This window comes from Gasterosteus aculeatus, chromosome 17 (genome assembly GCF_964276395.1).
Source record: "Gasterosteus aculeatus chromosome 17, fGasAcu3.hap1.1, whole genome shotgun sequence".
In the NCBI taxonomy this organism is placed as follows: domain Eukaryota; kingdom Metazoa; phylum Chordata; class Actinopteri; order Perciformes; family Gasterosteidae; genus Gasterosteus; species Gasterosteus aculeatus.
The window spans coordinates 18,604,863-18,620,069 of NC_135705.1; the positions used below are offsets into that span (position 1 = coordinate 18,604,863).

At 48.0% G+C, this 15,207-nt stretch overlaps 1 protein-coding gene across 4 annotated transcripts in view; it reads left to right on the top strand.

Moving 5' to 3' along the window:
- The first annotated feature begins 213 nt into the window (after positions 1-213).
- epha8 (eph receptor A8) overlaps positions 214-15,207 on the top strand; it is a 67,199-nt gene continuing 52,205 nt past the window's right edge. For all 4 annotated transcript variants that reach the window (XM_040204056.2, XM_040204059.2, XM_040204060.2 and 1 more), the window contains exon 1: positions 214-553. In XM_040204056.2, the coding sequence (XP_040059990.1) occupies positions 466-553 (88 nt within the window). In that variant the 5' untranslated portion in view covers positions 214-465. The remainder of the gene's footprint in view (positions 554-15,207) is intronic.

Here is a 15,207-nt window from a genome sequence, read left to right on the forward strand (position 1 = left end):
GGGAGTAAAGAGAGCGAGAGGGAGGGAGGGGGGAGGCTCCCCGACACAGGGAGACAAACAGCGGGTGAGAGTTGGCCCGGCGGGTGGGACGGGAGGCTGTGCCGACGGAGCGAGCACTTGCCTCTTATTGGCTGGTGAGACTTTGACAGACGCGCTCTGTCCCTCCCCCTCCACTATGTATGTCTGTGTGTGTGTGTGTGTGTGTGTTTGTGCGTGGTTGTGTGTGTGTGTGTGCGTGAGCCCGGTGGACTGAAGCGAGCCACAGAGGACGGCTCTAACTCCAGCCCAATGAGCTCGCAGCCCTCACACTCGCACACTCACGCTCGCCTCACCGCCGGCTCTCGCTCCAAACCCCGGGACGCGGCAGGAGACGGAGGAGAGGGAGGCAGCGAGCGGCAGAGAGGGAGACGGGAGTGAGAGAGGAGGGAGGCAGAGGGAGACTGGCGGGGCGCGAGGGAGAACACCATGGCTTCAGGTCCGGGGCTGGCCGCGATGCTGCTATGGACTATATCACTCCAGGCTCTGGTTGCCGCGGGAACTAACAGCAATGAAGGTGAGTGAGTGTGTGTGTGTGTGTGTGTGTGTGTGTGTCTTACAAAAAGACATCACATCATCATCATCTGTGATGTGACAGCAGACAGGATTAACTTCATACATGTGGAGGTCCTGGAAAAGAACAACGCACGGCACAAATAGATGCACTTAGAGGGAGGGGGGGGGCAGTTGGAGTGTGACAATCCGGGGGGAGGGAGGGAGAGGGGTGGGGGGGGGGGGGCACGACATCAAAGTTCGCCTCGCACGGCAACTCAAGGAAATCTGAGTGACGTCCGAGTGTGTGCGAGCTGGTCTTGACATGGCTCATACTGGCCCGGGGGGTTGCGTGTCGGGCTGCAGCAAACGGCGCATGTGCCTGCCGGCGGGGGTGGGAGTGAGGGTGCGGGGGGGGGTCACGCGGTGACGCCAGAAAAGTACCTTCTACGCCTTTTTTCTGCCCCCCCCCGCCTCCGATGAACATCCTCTCCTTTAGCGTCTGGAAAAGACACTAAATGAGTCTCGGCCTCATTGATGTTTACTTCCATCCGCCTGCCCGTCATCTTTCCACCACGAAAACCAACTGCTGTTGGAAACTGTCACACAACAAGTCCCCCGGCGCCTTTCTCTGTGTGTGTGTGTGTGTGTGTGTGCGCGTGACTGGGTCCTCGACACAGGTCTGATCTCGTGTGTGACGGCAGCGGTTCGCCTGTCAGGGCCTTCGTCCGCCGGCAACATTCAGCTCGCCACTGCAAAGGCGAAGAAAGAGAGAAAGATCATTTGAGCCGAGGCGAGTCGGGCACGGGGGGTTCCAGTCGGGGGGGCGAGGGGGGGGCACCTCGGGTCACAAGGAGCAGGACATCGCCACTCGGTGTTGTTCGGCTTCTCCGCGCTGCTCCTGTCTGTCAATGCGCTCACCGAGCTCCTCGCCATTCGTCGGCTGCCGATCTGGCCCTCAAACCGTCGCGGTACGATGGTGGAACTACGGCCCGGCGTCCTTTGCCGAGCTGACCACTCGCTTCGCACCTTCCGGATTGAATACAGAGCGTATCTGAGCGTCCCTTTCCAGATGTGTAAAGAAAGGGTTCCCTGTTGTGTGTGTTTCCGCGCCGCCGTTGGCCGGCGGGTCTGAAAAAACTAGATCACTGCCACGAATGCTTTCAGATCAGTTTCCTTTTATCATTTCTCAGAATTAATACATATTCCTGCCGGTACATCGTGTCTACGCATACAGGTAGTATCTTTCTCATTATTTTTGTGTGCCATTTTTACCAACAAGACAGAACAGAGCGAGGTCGCTCGCCGCGTCACACCCCGATGCTCCCGCCGTCTCATTCTGAGCCAAAGCCCGTCCCTGCAAATGGCCGCGGGTTGGAAGCCCCCCCCCCAATTGGACTGTCAAGAGACACGAAAAAACAGCTAAAAAACACATGAACCTTTGCAGAACCAAAAACTGATCTTGTCCACGTCTTTCATTTTTTCAGAATGTATGGAAAAGAATAAATAAATAAGAAAGAAGTCAGCGAACGTGCGCTGAGATAAAGACGGAGCACATTAAGTTGTTTGACATTTGAATCATTGTTGTGATAACGGGTTTCCCTTCACACTAGTTCATCCAGGAAACTCTCCTCACTCTGCGGGAGTTGTGAGTTCAAACCGGAACAACGAATCCCTTTATTTTTGAGGTTGCTTGTGTTTCGGCTGCGTGGGAAATGGCTTCACTGCTCGTGGAGGACAGGAGGACAACCTCTGGAACGGGTTTGAAAATAAATAGAAGGAAGAACAGTCTGTTTGCACCTTGCGAGAGCTTCACTCGACAACGCACGCACACAAACACACACACACACACACACACACACACACACACACGTGTTAGGGGACACTCACAAAGACAGAGGCTGTGTTTGTGAAGGTTTGACGCAGGAGCAGAAGTCATGGCCGGCCATTTTGGTTTTTATTCATCATTCTGCATCTTCCTCGTGTGTGCAAACAAACAGCACACGGCCGCCAGCTATTGCTTATTTGTTAACGGGATGTGTGTGTGTGTGTGTGTGTGTGTGTGTGTGCTTATGCATGGTAAGGTGTGGGCACATGATGAAGAAAAATAATATTTGACATCACGTATTGTGTTTTCTTTCAACAGAACATGTGAAAATATACTGCACATAATACACTGCATGCCCTGAGAGACACTGTAAATATTAAAGATGTTTTTCTAACCCAGACATAAAAAAGAAGAAAGGAAAGGATAAGCAGCTGGGATCAGTTGGACCAGCGTTGCAGTAGAGAATATGTTCATACACACATATATACATATATGTGTATAAACATATTCTCTTGGATGTAAATATATATATGGCTGTATATTATAGCCGCAGGTTTCATTTGCAGGAAGTTTCACAGTTTCTTATCCGAGCGCAAATTTGTAGCATTAAAGCAGATTCAATGTGAAAAACATCCAGATCATCAAATGTTTTATTTTCCTCATCAGTCTTTGGGGGAAGACATTTTTTTTACCTCTATTAATAAAATGTTTTAAAGAAAAAATTGGAGGTACTGTATTGTACTGGATAGGGACAATATTGGGAAAACCGTGTGTCATTTAAGCTGCAGATCTGACGCTTAACAAACAAACTTCTGCATTTCTCTCTTTGCATGTTTTTCCCTTTTCTCTCGCTAATGTAAAAAGTGAGTGAGACAAATTATGAGCAAGTGATGGAGTCCGTCGAGTAAAAAAATGTATTCATCAAGTTTTTTAATCAACTAATTGAATAAAGAAATCATAAATAAATACTAAATGAATATATTACGATAAAGCTGTGAGTGCGTCATAAAAAAACAAACCAGTCAGAGGAAGCTTTGAACTCTAAATCCAAATCACTGCAGTAAATTTCCTTAAAAGGGCAGAATAACACTTGAATCTGTCTTCGTTTTCATTTGCGAGACCAAAATGGCGACATTTAAGATGTCAGCACAAAATTCCAGTAATTGCAATATTAACAGATAGCGGTAAATCCGTCAAGCAAACTTGCACAGAGCGACCGTGGAAATAAACACAACGTGGCTCTACGCAGAAAATCCTGTATTTGCTGTAACTGGGGGTAGTATGAGTGTGTGTGTGGGGGGGATTGGGGGGAAATGGGTGTAAAGAAAGAAACATTTTAAAATTATAGAATGAAGTTAATACAAAACTGACCAGCAGTAACATCTTGTAACGTTCCATCATATCAAACCAAATATGCACAAATATATTTCTGTGTTCCTTAAAGTGTAATCACACACACAAACTTACCTCCATTACAAAATAAAATGCAATAAAATAAAATGCAATAAAATAAAATGCACCGATACAAGTATATCTTGAGTCGGTCGGCTCCCAGCGACTCAAGAAATCACATTACTCTGTGATTTATTCACCGAGTGTGTCGGCTGGAGGGAACGCAGGGTTGCAGCACACGGAGAAAAGCTCGACACACTGATGTGTCAAAGCGCTGATTTCTCTTTTATTTTTATACTTATTGATCGCCGTGGCCCCCAGTTAGCGGCCTGCTTGTGAGGTTGTGGATGGTTCGGCCGAGCTTCCCCCTCCCGTCTGCACGGGGCGACTCAACTCCTCAGCGCTTGTTTGGCACCGCCGCGCCCCCCCCCCCCCGTCCCCCCGTCCCCCCACGAGGACACAGAGCATTCCTTCAGGTTGTCGTTAGCACGCAGGAACATGAAAAGGCCCCATGCAGAGCGCAGGACCCGCCGCTAATGAGCAGAGCGTAGGTGGACGATTATTCCCACATACCTCTGCAGCAGGAGGACCGAGGGGGGGGCGGGGGGGGGGGACACGCAACGACGACCAGCACCGCTCATTTATGCTTTGTTCATTATTTGAAGATTTGAACGTGTAAACTGGCGGTGGCAAAACGGGAAAGGAAGAGGGATGCGATGGAGAGGAGCCTCTTTGTGCAATAATAACGCAGAGGCTGAGTTTCCGTCTCTGTGGGAAAGAAAAAGGGGCGTTTTGATTTTGATCAGTGCTACAGCAGATGCTGCTGTTTTGTATTGATCCCTCCCGCCTCGGTAGCGTGAACCTGCTGCATGTTTACAGACGTCACACCAGAGCAAAAATAGAAACCTTTCTGCAACACATCACCGACAAAAAAGCATTTCAGCTCTTCTGACAAGTGACCAATTTACTGCCGTTTGGTCCTCGGTGTCATTGCTCAAGGACACTTCAGCAGGACCGCTGGCGAGGAAAGATATTTCCCGTCCGGACACCTTTTAGTGACCACTAGAGCTCCACGACACAGAGTACATGTGTTTGTATTCCTTTATTTGTTTGAGTTTATATGTAGATTTATGTGTAGAAAACTTGTGTGGTGTATTTTAATCGTATATGTGAACTTATTTGTGGATGTACGTCATGAAAGTATCTGTGGATGTATTTTCTTTCCATTGTCTTCTTTTAAAAGCCCCCTGTGGGAAGGTGTTTGAGTTAAATTAGCATTTTGCTGTAAAGACTAAACAAGACAATAATCCAATAAACTACATCCTAATGTGTCGCGCATCAGAAATAGACCAGCGGCCTCATTAGTCAGTCTGTCAGTGTCACACACTCTTCTTTGTCTTGTTGTTTTGTCCAACCACTCTGTCAGTCCTCGGTCCGTAACAGATAGAAGAGCACGAGGAGATGTGGGAGGCTGCAGGAGACGCCTGTAGGCTGTAGGACGCAGGTATTGTTTCATCACTTTAAGCGGTGCTCTGCTGATCAGAAAGGTGCGTTTCCTGCTTCCTGGTGAATTACCACACATGGAAGAAAGAAGCAGTAATGCTGTGAGACTCTCCGGCATTCTGCATCACTTTCAAACGTCTTCTCTTACTTTAGATCATTTATTTAAATCCCTCCACAGAGTCAGCAAACTTCACTCCCCTCCCCTTCTTTTGGGAATCAACCGTTTAAAATCTGTGTTGTGTTCTCTGAGAAGTTATATGATAAATAAATAAAGTTATAGTCTAATGAAAATAAGAACGAATCGATCTGCTGTGCATGATGTTTTCTCAGCTCTTTGCTTGTATACATATGTGTGTAGAGGAAAGGAGTCAGGGCTCAACGCATCGGTCTGTGTGTGTGTGTGTGTCCTGGTAAAGGGCTTTATTCATGTACCTTTGTTGGCTTTACTAACGGCAATTTACTTCCATGTATCACTTTAGAAGCAAATTCACACCAGTGATCCTCTTCCCTCTGTGGCGGGTCGCTGGTAGACGTTTACGCCCGGGGGAGGACGACTACAGAACACATGTGGCCCTATTCTTCATGAGCCCCACACACCGGTTTGTGTTTTACCGTTATCAGGCCTTGAGTCGCCTCCATTTTGGAATTCCACCGTTGCCGTGTTGTTGTTTCTTAAGGAAATTATGAAAGGAATGTACCAAATGTGGAGCGACGTTATATGAGAGGCATCCTCTTACATATGCTTCATTGTCTATTTTTATTCTAAAAGGAACCATTAGTCAAGTTTACTCAGGGAATGAATAGAGAGGGAAGTAGAGGCATTTTCTATTAACATCATTAACATCTATACAACCAAACTTCTTGCTGCAACCAGAGCAGTGGCCCCCTGCTGGGCGGGAGAGAGGATTCAGGTTTTGAGACACTGAATCGGAGGTTGCTGCCTGCGGAGGGTGTGATGAAGAACCAGAGAGGCTGTGAGCCGCTCCCCTTCTCCTCTTCTTCCCTTATTCCCTTCTCCTCTTCTCCCTTTCTCCCCTTCTCCCCTTCTCCCCTTCTCCTCTTCTCCCCTTCTCCTCTTCTTCCCTTATTCCCTTCTCCTCTTCTCCCTTTCTCCCCTTCTCCCCTTCTCCCCTTCTCCTCTTCTCCCCTTCTCCTCTTCTTCCCTTATTCCCTTCTCCTCTTCTCCCTTTCTCCCCTTCTCCCTTTCTCCCCTTCTCCCCTTCTCCTCTTCTCCCTTTCTCCCCTTCTCCCCTTCTCCCCTTCTCCTCTTCTCCCTTTCTCCCCTTCTCCCCTTCTCCCCTTCTCCTCTTCTCCTCTTCTCCCTTTCTCCTCTTCTCCCCTTCAACCTCTTCTCCTCTTCTCCCTTTCTCCTCTTCTCCCCTTCTCCCCTTCTCCCCTTCTCCCCTTCTCCTCTTCTCCCTTTCTCCCCTTCTCCCCTTCTCCTCTTCTCCCTTTCTCCCCTTCTCCCCTTCTCCCCTTCTCCCCTTCTCCTCTTCTCCCTTTCTCCCCTTCTCCCCTTCTCCTCTTCTCCCTTTCTCCCCTTCTCCCCTTCTCCTCTTCTCCCTTTCTCCCCTTCTCCCCTTCTCCCCTTCTCCTCTTCTCCTCTTCTCCCCTTCTCCTCTTCTCCTCTTCTCCCTTTCTCCTCTTCTCCCCTTCTCCCCTTCTCCCCTTCTCCTCTTCTCCCTTTCTCCCCTTCTCCCCTTCTCCCCTTCTCCTCTTCTCCCTTTCTCCCCTTCTCCCCTTCTCCTCTTCTCCCTTTCTCCCCTTCTCCCCTTCTCCCCTTCTCCCCTTCTCCTCTTCTCCCTTTCTCCCCTTCTCCCCTTCTCCTCTTCTCCCTTTCTCCCCTTCTCCCCTTCTCCTCTTCTCCCTTTCTCCCCTTCTCCCCTTCTCCCCTTCTCCTCTTCTCCCTTTCTCCCCTTCTCCGCTTCTCCCCTTCTCCCCTTCTCCCCTTCTCCTCTTCTCCCTTTCTCCCCTTCTCCCCTTCTCCCCTTCTCCCCTTCTCCCCTTCTCCTCTTCTCCCTTTCTCCCCTTCTCCCCTTCTCCTCTTCTCCCCTTCTCCCCTTCTCCTCTTCTCCCCTTCTCCCCTTCTCCCCTTATTCCCTTCTCTCCTTCTCCCCTTCTCCCCTTCTTCCCTTATTCCCTTCTCCTCTTCTCCCCTTCTCCCCTTCTCCCTCTTCTCCCCTTCTCCCCTTCTCCCCTTCTCCTCTTCTCCCCTTCTCCCCTTCTCCCTTTCTCCCCTTCTCCTCTTCTCCCCTTCTCCGTCTGTCAGTTTGCCTTTCTTTTGGCCGGCTCCTCTTTCCTCCCCAGGGTCCAGGCCTTTATTGAGACATCAGCCTTGTTAGCCAGCTGTCGACAGCAATGTAGGAGCTACCAGATCAATACGCCGGAGCCTGCCGGTCCCCCAGAAGCTCGCTAGGCCACAGGGCAGCAGGGGGGCGTCTCTCTCTCTCTCTCGCCCCTTCTCCACCCATTAGCAGGACCCGGCGCTGGGCCGGCCAGTGTTCGGCAGCCCCTGGTCCCGCCCGCGCTGCGCCTCGCGTTGGCTAATTCACGTTTCGCTTGCCCTGCTAGCACAGCGGGGAGGAGCCTTCGCTGGTGTGAGGATGAAGCAGAAGTAAGAGACGGTGGTGGCCAACGGCTGGCTGGGGTTGTGGTCGCGTTTAGGAGAGAGATGTCTGCGATGTCCCCTGATGAATGCCGGGGGGAACAAAGGGAGAGTGGGCAGACGCGTCTCTACAAGTTCCATCGGCGAGCGTCTTTATCAGCGCCGGCGGTGAGAGCGTCTGGCTGATAACTCGCCCGCTCTCAATTCCCTTCAATCCATTAAAGGATTTAAATGTTCATTAAGTTTAATAGAAGCACAGCGAAGGTCTAATACGTTCTTGATAAACGCCGGCAAAACCTGCCAACCTGTTCCAATAGCTGCGTCCGCAAAGGCCCGTCCGACTAATAAGGTCAAAGACAAGCGTCTGTGCTGGGCTGACTTTGTGAAGATCGGCCCGTTTCCGAGTCACAGCGGCTCCAACTGGATTGAGGCGAGAGCGTGAGTTCATCAACAGGTCCTCCAAGACACAGGTTGTTTGGCGTCGCTGTCCAACAGCCGCCCGTATTCATCCCACGCCTTCATTTCGCTTTGAGCTCAAGGTGGTTCCTCAGGGTCAAATTCAGGAAATCAAAGGTATCTGGTGGAGATTAAGCTGGGAAATTGTATTTCCTCTAAATGAAACAAACAATCACCACCTTTCAAGGTCACTTTTTGAAGCACTTTAGAGATTTGAGACGTGTTAAGTAGCAAAAATAAATATTTTACTTAAACGGTTTTATTTCAAGCCAAACTTTGTGTTGTGATCTTTTACTGCCAAGGACTCACTCCGGCACGACCATTAACTTTTGGTTAGTGGCAGATATTGTTACCCATTGCTGTATGACTGACACATTAGTAAAGTAAAGCAGTTAATGGACATAGGTCAGATAATTATTCTGGTATATTGTGATTAAACAATGAATTAATTACTTTTGTCAGATAAATTCATCTGTAAGTAAACAGACAACGCTGTTAAGTGTTATTTCTTTGTAGCCAGTTAACCTTTCAATCATGTCTTTAAATCACTGACTGTGTGAAAGTTGTTTGGACTACTAAGGCTAATGCAAAAGAAAACCCTATTGCCTACGAATAGTAACGAGTGTATTGAGTGTGTTTGCGTTTAGTCAGTCAGTTAGTTTCTTTTTAAAATAAACTTTCATGGAAATGGGAGGTTTTTAAGTTCATTTTAAGCACCATAACAACTTGGCTAGGTTTCAGAAAAGATTGTATTTTGGGTCCATGCAGGTGTTTTATATGGAACCAGCTACTTTGGGTATATCGTTGAAACAAGTGAGTCAACGTGTTGACTTTTGCGTCCACTTGGATGGATGGGTGGCTTCGCATTGGTGCAAGTAGAAACCGGTGCCACAGATCCTGCAGATCTTAACAGGTGCGGCGTATAGGGGCCACCTACCGGGTCGACTCAACATCTTACTTACTGAGTGTTAGGAAGGTCGGCCCCTGCTTTTAGAGACAACAGTTACCTTTTGTACGCCTAGTCTCATTTGGGCTTTAGGGAAACCAATGCCTTCACTGGTCCGATCGGGACCTTCTCAAATCCCAAAAAGGGTGCAGGAGGATAGATTCTTCTGGTTGCGGCAGGTAAACAGCCCGCTCAAGTGTGATGAAGTGAGCCCCAAACTGACCGTGATGCAGGCTGATGAATCGCTCCGCAGGCCTGTTTCCATGAGGAAATAATGCGTTTTACACCCCGTAATCTGTCCATATATCACAGGTCTGATGTAATTAATACCGGGCATGGAGCTCATTTCTCATCTGATAATATTCTGGACTTGCGTGTGCACCAAATCTAAACAGATGCATGCACGGACGACTTGACGTGCTTGCTCACACGCACCTCTGGGGCAACAATGGTAAGTGAACGTGATTGGTCTTAAAGGAACAGCGGCGTTTAATCTATCTTAACACATACGCACAGGAAGGGGAGGACAAGTAAACGAAGGAGAGGAGGAGACAGTGAATAAATCAAATGAAAGGTATTTTTGGTAAAAAGGGTTTGTAAAAGTCAGTTGCAAGGTCTTGCGTCAGCGCTTCATCTGTGAGCATCAGCGCTTCAGCTCCCGCTGAAGTAACAGCAGCATTTAGTGCGAAAAGAAAAGTGTGTGTCAGAGAGGTTCTCCCCTTGTCGGCAGTGCAGGGCTGTTTGTGTGGTAAATCGAGCCTTAAAATAACATTTACGTGTCCTGACCTACCGACCTTCATGGGGGGACCTTCCCCGTTTAACATGACGTAATGTTAGCCCCCCCCGGATCATTGGAACTGTTTACTCACTACATTTACCGCACAATTCCAGAGGATGCCGAATCCCCTCCGTCGGTCCGTCGGCCGGAGACTGTGACGACGGAGGAGGACGAGCTTGGGTCGGCTGTGCAATGCAGCTTTCCACAGCACGTCTCCCTGCGGGGGGGACGGACGTGAATGTAGTGGCCGGTGATTACAATCGTGATCTATTATCCCTCGGGGATGACTGGCTCTGCCCCTCGTGACAGTGTTCTAGTACCAGACGTCAGGCTGAAAACACCTTTTTGAATGCTTAGATCTTGTGTCGGTCTTTGGAGAGTTTTATTTCAACTCCAAAAAATTTCCCTTTCCATTGCTGTTGTTGTTGTTGTTGTTGTTGATTTGTTTGTTAAATGCTCCCCCAAATCAAAGCGCTCGATGACAAGTTCTACAGAAAGAAGACACAGCTTTTATGTAAAAAGAGCAGATTTCACACCAAACAGAAAATGATATACAGCTGTGGTAAGAACACGCAAAAGGACGTGTTGAATGAAGACGGTTGAAGTCTTGTAGTATTGGTAAGGACACACATTTACAGTATAAACAGCGATCGCTGAGGCCATAATACTGTTTTTTTGGTATTTCAGATGAATTTCAGTACTTGAGGTTTCTCCGGCTGGCTAATAATAACACAGATGGGTTTGCATTGGACAGATGCCGAGGGGCAGTGACTAACCGCTGGTATCGGGCACGATGGGAGCGAGAACAGGTTGGAGTCACATAACTGCAGTGAGCATTGGCCTATTGTCATGGAGGTCGGGGCCACTGCATTAATTGATACAACCAGTGTACTATTCATATTCGATGCATTATTCACGGCTACAATATGTGGCCCACTTTATGATGTCATCGCGTCAATGATATTGCATGCTCATTTCTCTTTAAGCACGCCAACTTGAGAGCAGAACAAGTGACGGGATTCCGCTGACTGACAGTAATTATCCCCATTCGTCATTAAGGGCAAGTCGTAGATAATGAGAGCTCTATGCAGAATGTCAGCTCGCAGAAAAGATGAGAATGATTAAAGGGCCGTCGGCGTGAAATAGAGAGACGCGGGTGCAGCGTGCGGGCCGAGACGAGCCGAGAGCGAGGGCCTGGGCACGAGTACAGAGCGGGTGGCAATAAACAGACAACAAAAGGCGCTTTTACTTATTGAGGAGGAAGGCAGAGCGAGAGCCGGGCGCGTATGGAAACATCACAGAGACCCCCGGACCGCGAGGCGAGTCCCAATCGATGAAATATCACCGAATCAACCGTTCTCTCTGCTCTCGCTGCCTCTCAGTGCCAGCTGACCTCTGCGTGAACTCCCTCCTCTATCAATCAATAAGTCGAGGCTTACTTTGACCAATGCTAAAAGTCGCAGGCTTTGTTCCGGTTGGGACGGCCCGGATCTCATCGGCAACTCAGACTCTTCTGCTTTCCTTCTTCTTTCTCCCCACTGTCTTTCTCTCCCGACTTCTCCTCCATTACCTGCCTCCATAAATAGCTCTGCACGCTTCTCCCCCGCTAGGTCTACGCCCATATGCATGTTTTCCCCCGGGGAGGAAGCGAGGCGGGCCTGGGCAGCGGAACCGGCTATTCCCCCCTGGGAAAAAAAAATGGCCCCGAGCATCCTCCACCCTCCATCATACAGCAAACACTACATGCCTGGCAGGGAAATGTAGTGCGGAGGTCCCGTGCTCCAGGCCGGGAGCGCCTGCTAAATTAAGATACCCGGGTTGCGCCGGTCAGCGTGGACCAAATTATTTCAACAGCACTGCAGCTCCGCCGCCCACTCTCACTCATTTCTTTTTAAAAAGTCCTCCACGATACATTCTACATTTTTGTTTTACAGAAAAAAACGCTGTCTCCGGTGAATTTTGTGCTGATATCGTGGGGAAAAAAGCCGGCGTGTTTCTGTTTCCAGAACAGTTCAGGATGAGGCGATGATGATGTGTGCTGTTGCTTTTTCTGGTGTAAAGACGTACTGAGGTTACAGAAACAGCGGATTCACGCATGGTGCATGTCTATCGTTTGGTGAGGTACGTGCAAAGTTCCCGATTATGATAACAATAAAAATACATGTTGAGTAACAATAATACTATACGTAACATGCATCACGTCACAATTTTCAGTATGAGGGTTGTAGTCATTTTACTGGTTGAAGTTCTGCTGGTTTTATGATTTGTTATAATTGAATAATAATTGAATTTATTCGTATGAATCATTTGGTTGGAAAGGAGATGGATGAAGTTCTCAAAGACGAAGTACATAAAAAGTGAGTTTTCAAGTATTTTACACATTTTGTAAATCTGCTGTACTTAATTGAGCCACATTGTGTGTGTGTGTGTGTGTGTGTGTGTGTGTGTGTGTGTGTGTGTGTGTGCGACATTCTGGCTGAATATCATTCCATGCACTCACCATATAAACAGAGGAGAGTTCAGACGGAGAAGATGAAAAGCAAAAAAAATAAATGTAGCTTTTCTGTGCAGGGAAGGGAGGCGGGGGGGGCAGGAGGGGGGCAGCTCAGAGTGTCATAATAAGTCTCTCAGCAGTCTTCTGCCTCCATCTGTCTGCACTGCTTCCTCTGCACCAAGAACAAAATGCTTACACCACAATGGAGGCGCAGGGAGAGGAGAAGGGCCTCTGGGGAGAAAAACTTCAGGGAGAGTCTTGGAGAGAGATGAGACGAGGGGGGAGGAGGTGGAGGAGGGAGGAAGGTGAGTGTAGGTGTAGAGGTAACGAGATGAAGTTTTAATGATCCCTGTGGGGAAAATGGGCCACTGCTGCAGCAAATACTAAGAGGATGGAGCAACAAAAGAAGACAGGGAAAAAAAAGAGTGTCAACAGCACGCCTCGGATGAAAAGATGTCACCATGGCAACGTGACACGCCTGACCACAACGCAACCTTAGCTCAACCTTTACAGGTTACAATTTGTGTGTCTTTATTGTGTCATTTGCTAGTGCCAGCTAATCGTTTGTAGGTAAAGCTCTTCTGGCACGTATGGCTGATGTCAGTTTTGCCCCCGACCCCCACTGTCTCAATCTGTGACTTTCGCAATGATTTTATACAGACGTTCTTCCAGGGCCCACGTTGATCTTTGCCCAGTGCGTCCTGAGAAGATGCATTGGATCATTGATGATAACGGGCCTTCACCCCATTGGTTTAATGCCATAAACATCATCGGCGCGTTCCTCCTCACTAATGAGGCATTCTGGTCTTCTGTACATGTGAACCGCAGCATTTTATGTCTACAATCCAAAGTGTAACAAGCTGCCTCTTTACAATGAAGGAGAAATAAAGGAGGAATAAACGTTCGATGTAGCCGCTTCACCGAAAAGTCTCCAATGTGCATCCTCTCGCTTATCGATCGTCTCCTCCTGAGATGAATATTTTGAGAATGCAGAAAGTTGGACTTGATGGCATTTTGTCCCACTGAGATCAGTGATGAGTTAGAGGTGGGATGTTGTGAATAGATCACACACACACACACCTACACACCTTGTATGTGGCTGTTAATGCTTATCACTGATGAGAAGCTAGTGATCTGTGACGAAGGCGAGCAGCAGTTGAAGTTAACTTTTACGCTTAAATGTGGAGTCAGCAAATCTGGAGAAAGATGGTTGAGAAAACTATAAAGTCCCCCCATAAAGTAGTTGTCCTTCATGGAAATATTTTCAGCGGTTTTACAGAGGAAGGCATAACATTTGGCGACATGTGTCGGTTTGGTTTGAGAGAAAGTATTTGCAGAAGCACAAAAATGTTGCGTATTGGGTGGGATCGCAGCTTGGCGTTTCGGTCCCATGTGTTGTGCTTTATTTATAGCGCTCTTGTCATCTAGAAGGCCAGAAATGTTGTTCCCTACTCTGTCAAAATAAAAGGCATTGTTGGCTGAGTACACTTTTCATTAATCAGTTTACAGAATCTCACTGCTGCACTAATTGCAGCTACTTTCAAGGACTGTGGTACCATTTCTGTTATCAAAGAGAGTCATAATATCAACCAGAGATGGGATAATTAAAGGTAAAACGTCTTTAAGCAGCCTACTTGGAATGGGATCCAAGAGAGCGGCGGAAAGTTTACACTTTGTTTAAGTCAGTTGGTCAAGGTCGATGAGAGAAAAGCCATCTAAATATATATCGGCTGTTATTTAAAGCGGTTCCCAAGGTTCCTAGGACCAAGAATTTGTTTAGCAAAGTGGTTGAGGGCAGGCGATTGTTTTCTCTTTCGTCGTTGGAGAGGATCATGAAGTCATGTTGCACAACAGAGCTGTGACTGTCAGTCCGGCTGCAGCGCTGAGGAGAAACCTGGGCTTGTTTTTTACTGTTTCCCTGGTGAGTAACAGACTGCAGCAGCATTACGGCGTTCCTTCGTATACAAGCTTGAAGACTCTCTCGTCAAACTAAGCCCGATTCATCCCAGTTGGTGGAACGGAATAGCCGCTTTTTGCGATGTGCTTTAATTTGAGGGTTATACTTGGTTATTTGTTTTTTCTTAGAGGAGCAATAGAGTCCCTCCCCCCTTCCAATGGACGACATAGTGACTCCGTACCTCACGCCGTCATGTTACTGTACTAAATAGCATCCGCAGGCGCAGACAGCTGTGTGCGTTTCACTGACTTATACAGGAGCTGCGTCTGGATGACTGGAGGATCTTACAAGGTGCTAGCCGTTAGCCGTTAGCCGTTAGCCCGTCTGACAGCTCGTTGGCAGGGACCGGACTTCCCTGCCTTCACGTCAGGGACGACGGGGAGAATCGCTGATAAGCTATCGCGCTGCAGCGTCACGCCCTTTTGTTTGCGAGTTAAACTATAACACATGTTCGAATGGCTGGGTTGTTTTTTCCAGGTTGGGTGTGAAAGTCAAAGGTCAAAGCCAGAATCAAAATTGTGCCTTGAATAGGTGTGTTAGTGTGACTTGGAGGAGACGTATTCCTTACACAGACAGTTTTCAGTAATACAAAATAGACCAATATGATTATCTGGTATTCATTTGTTCACTAATACAGATTTATTAAACATTATACCTGCAAGACATTGAAACTAAAACACGTTTGATTTTTGATTAGCATACTGGCAGTAGCATTTACTT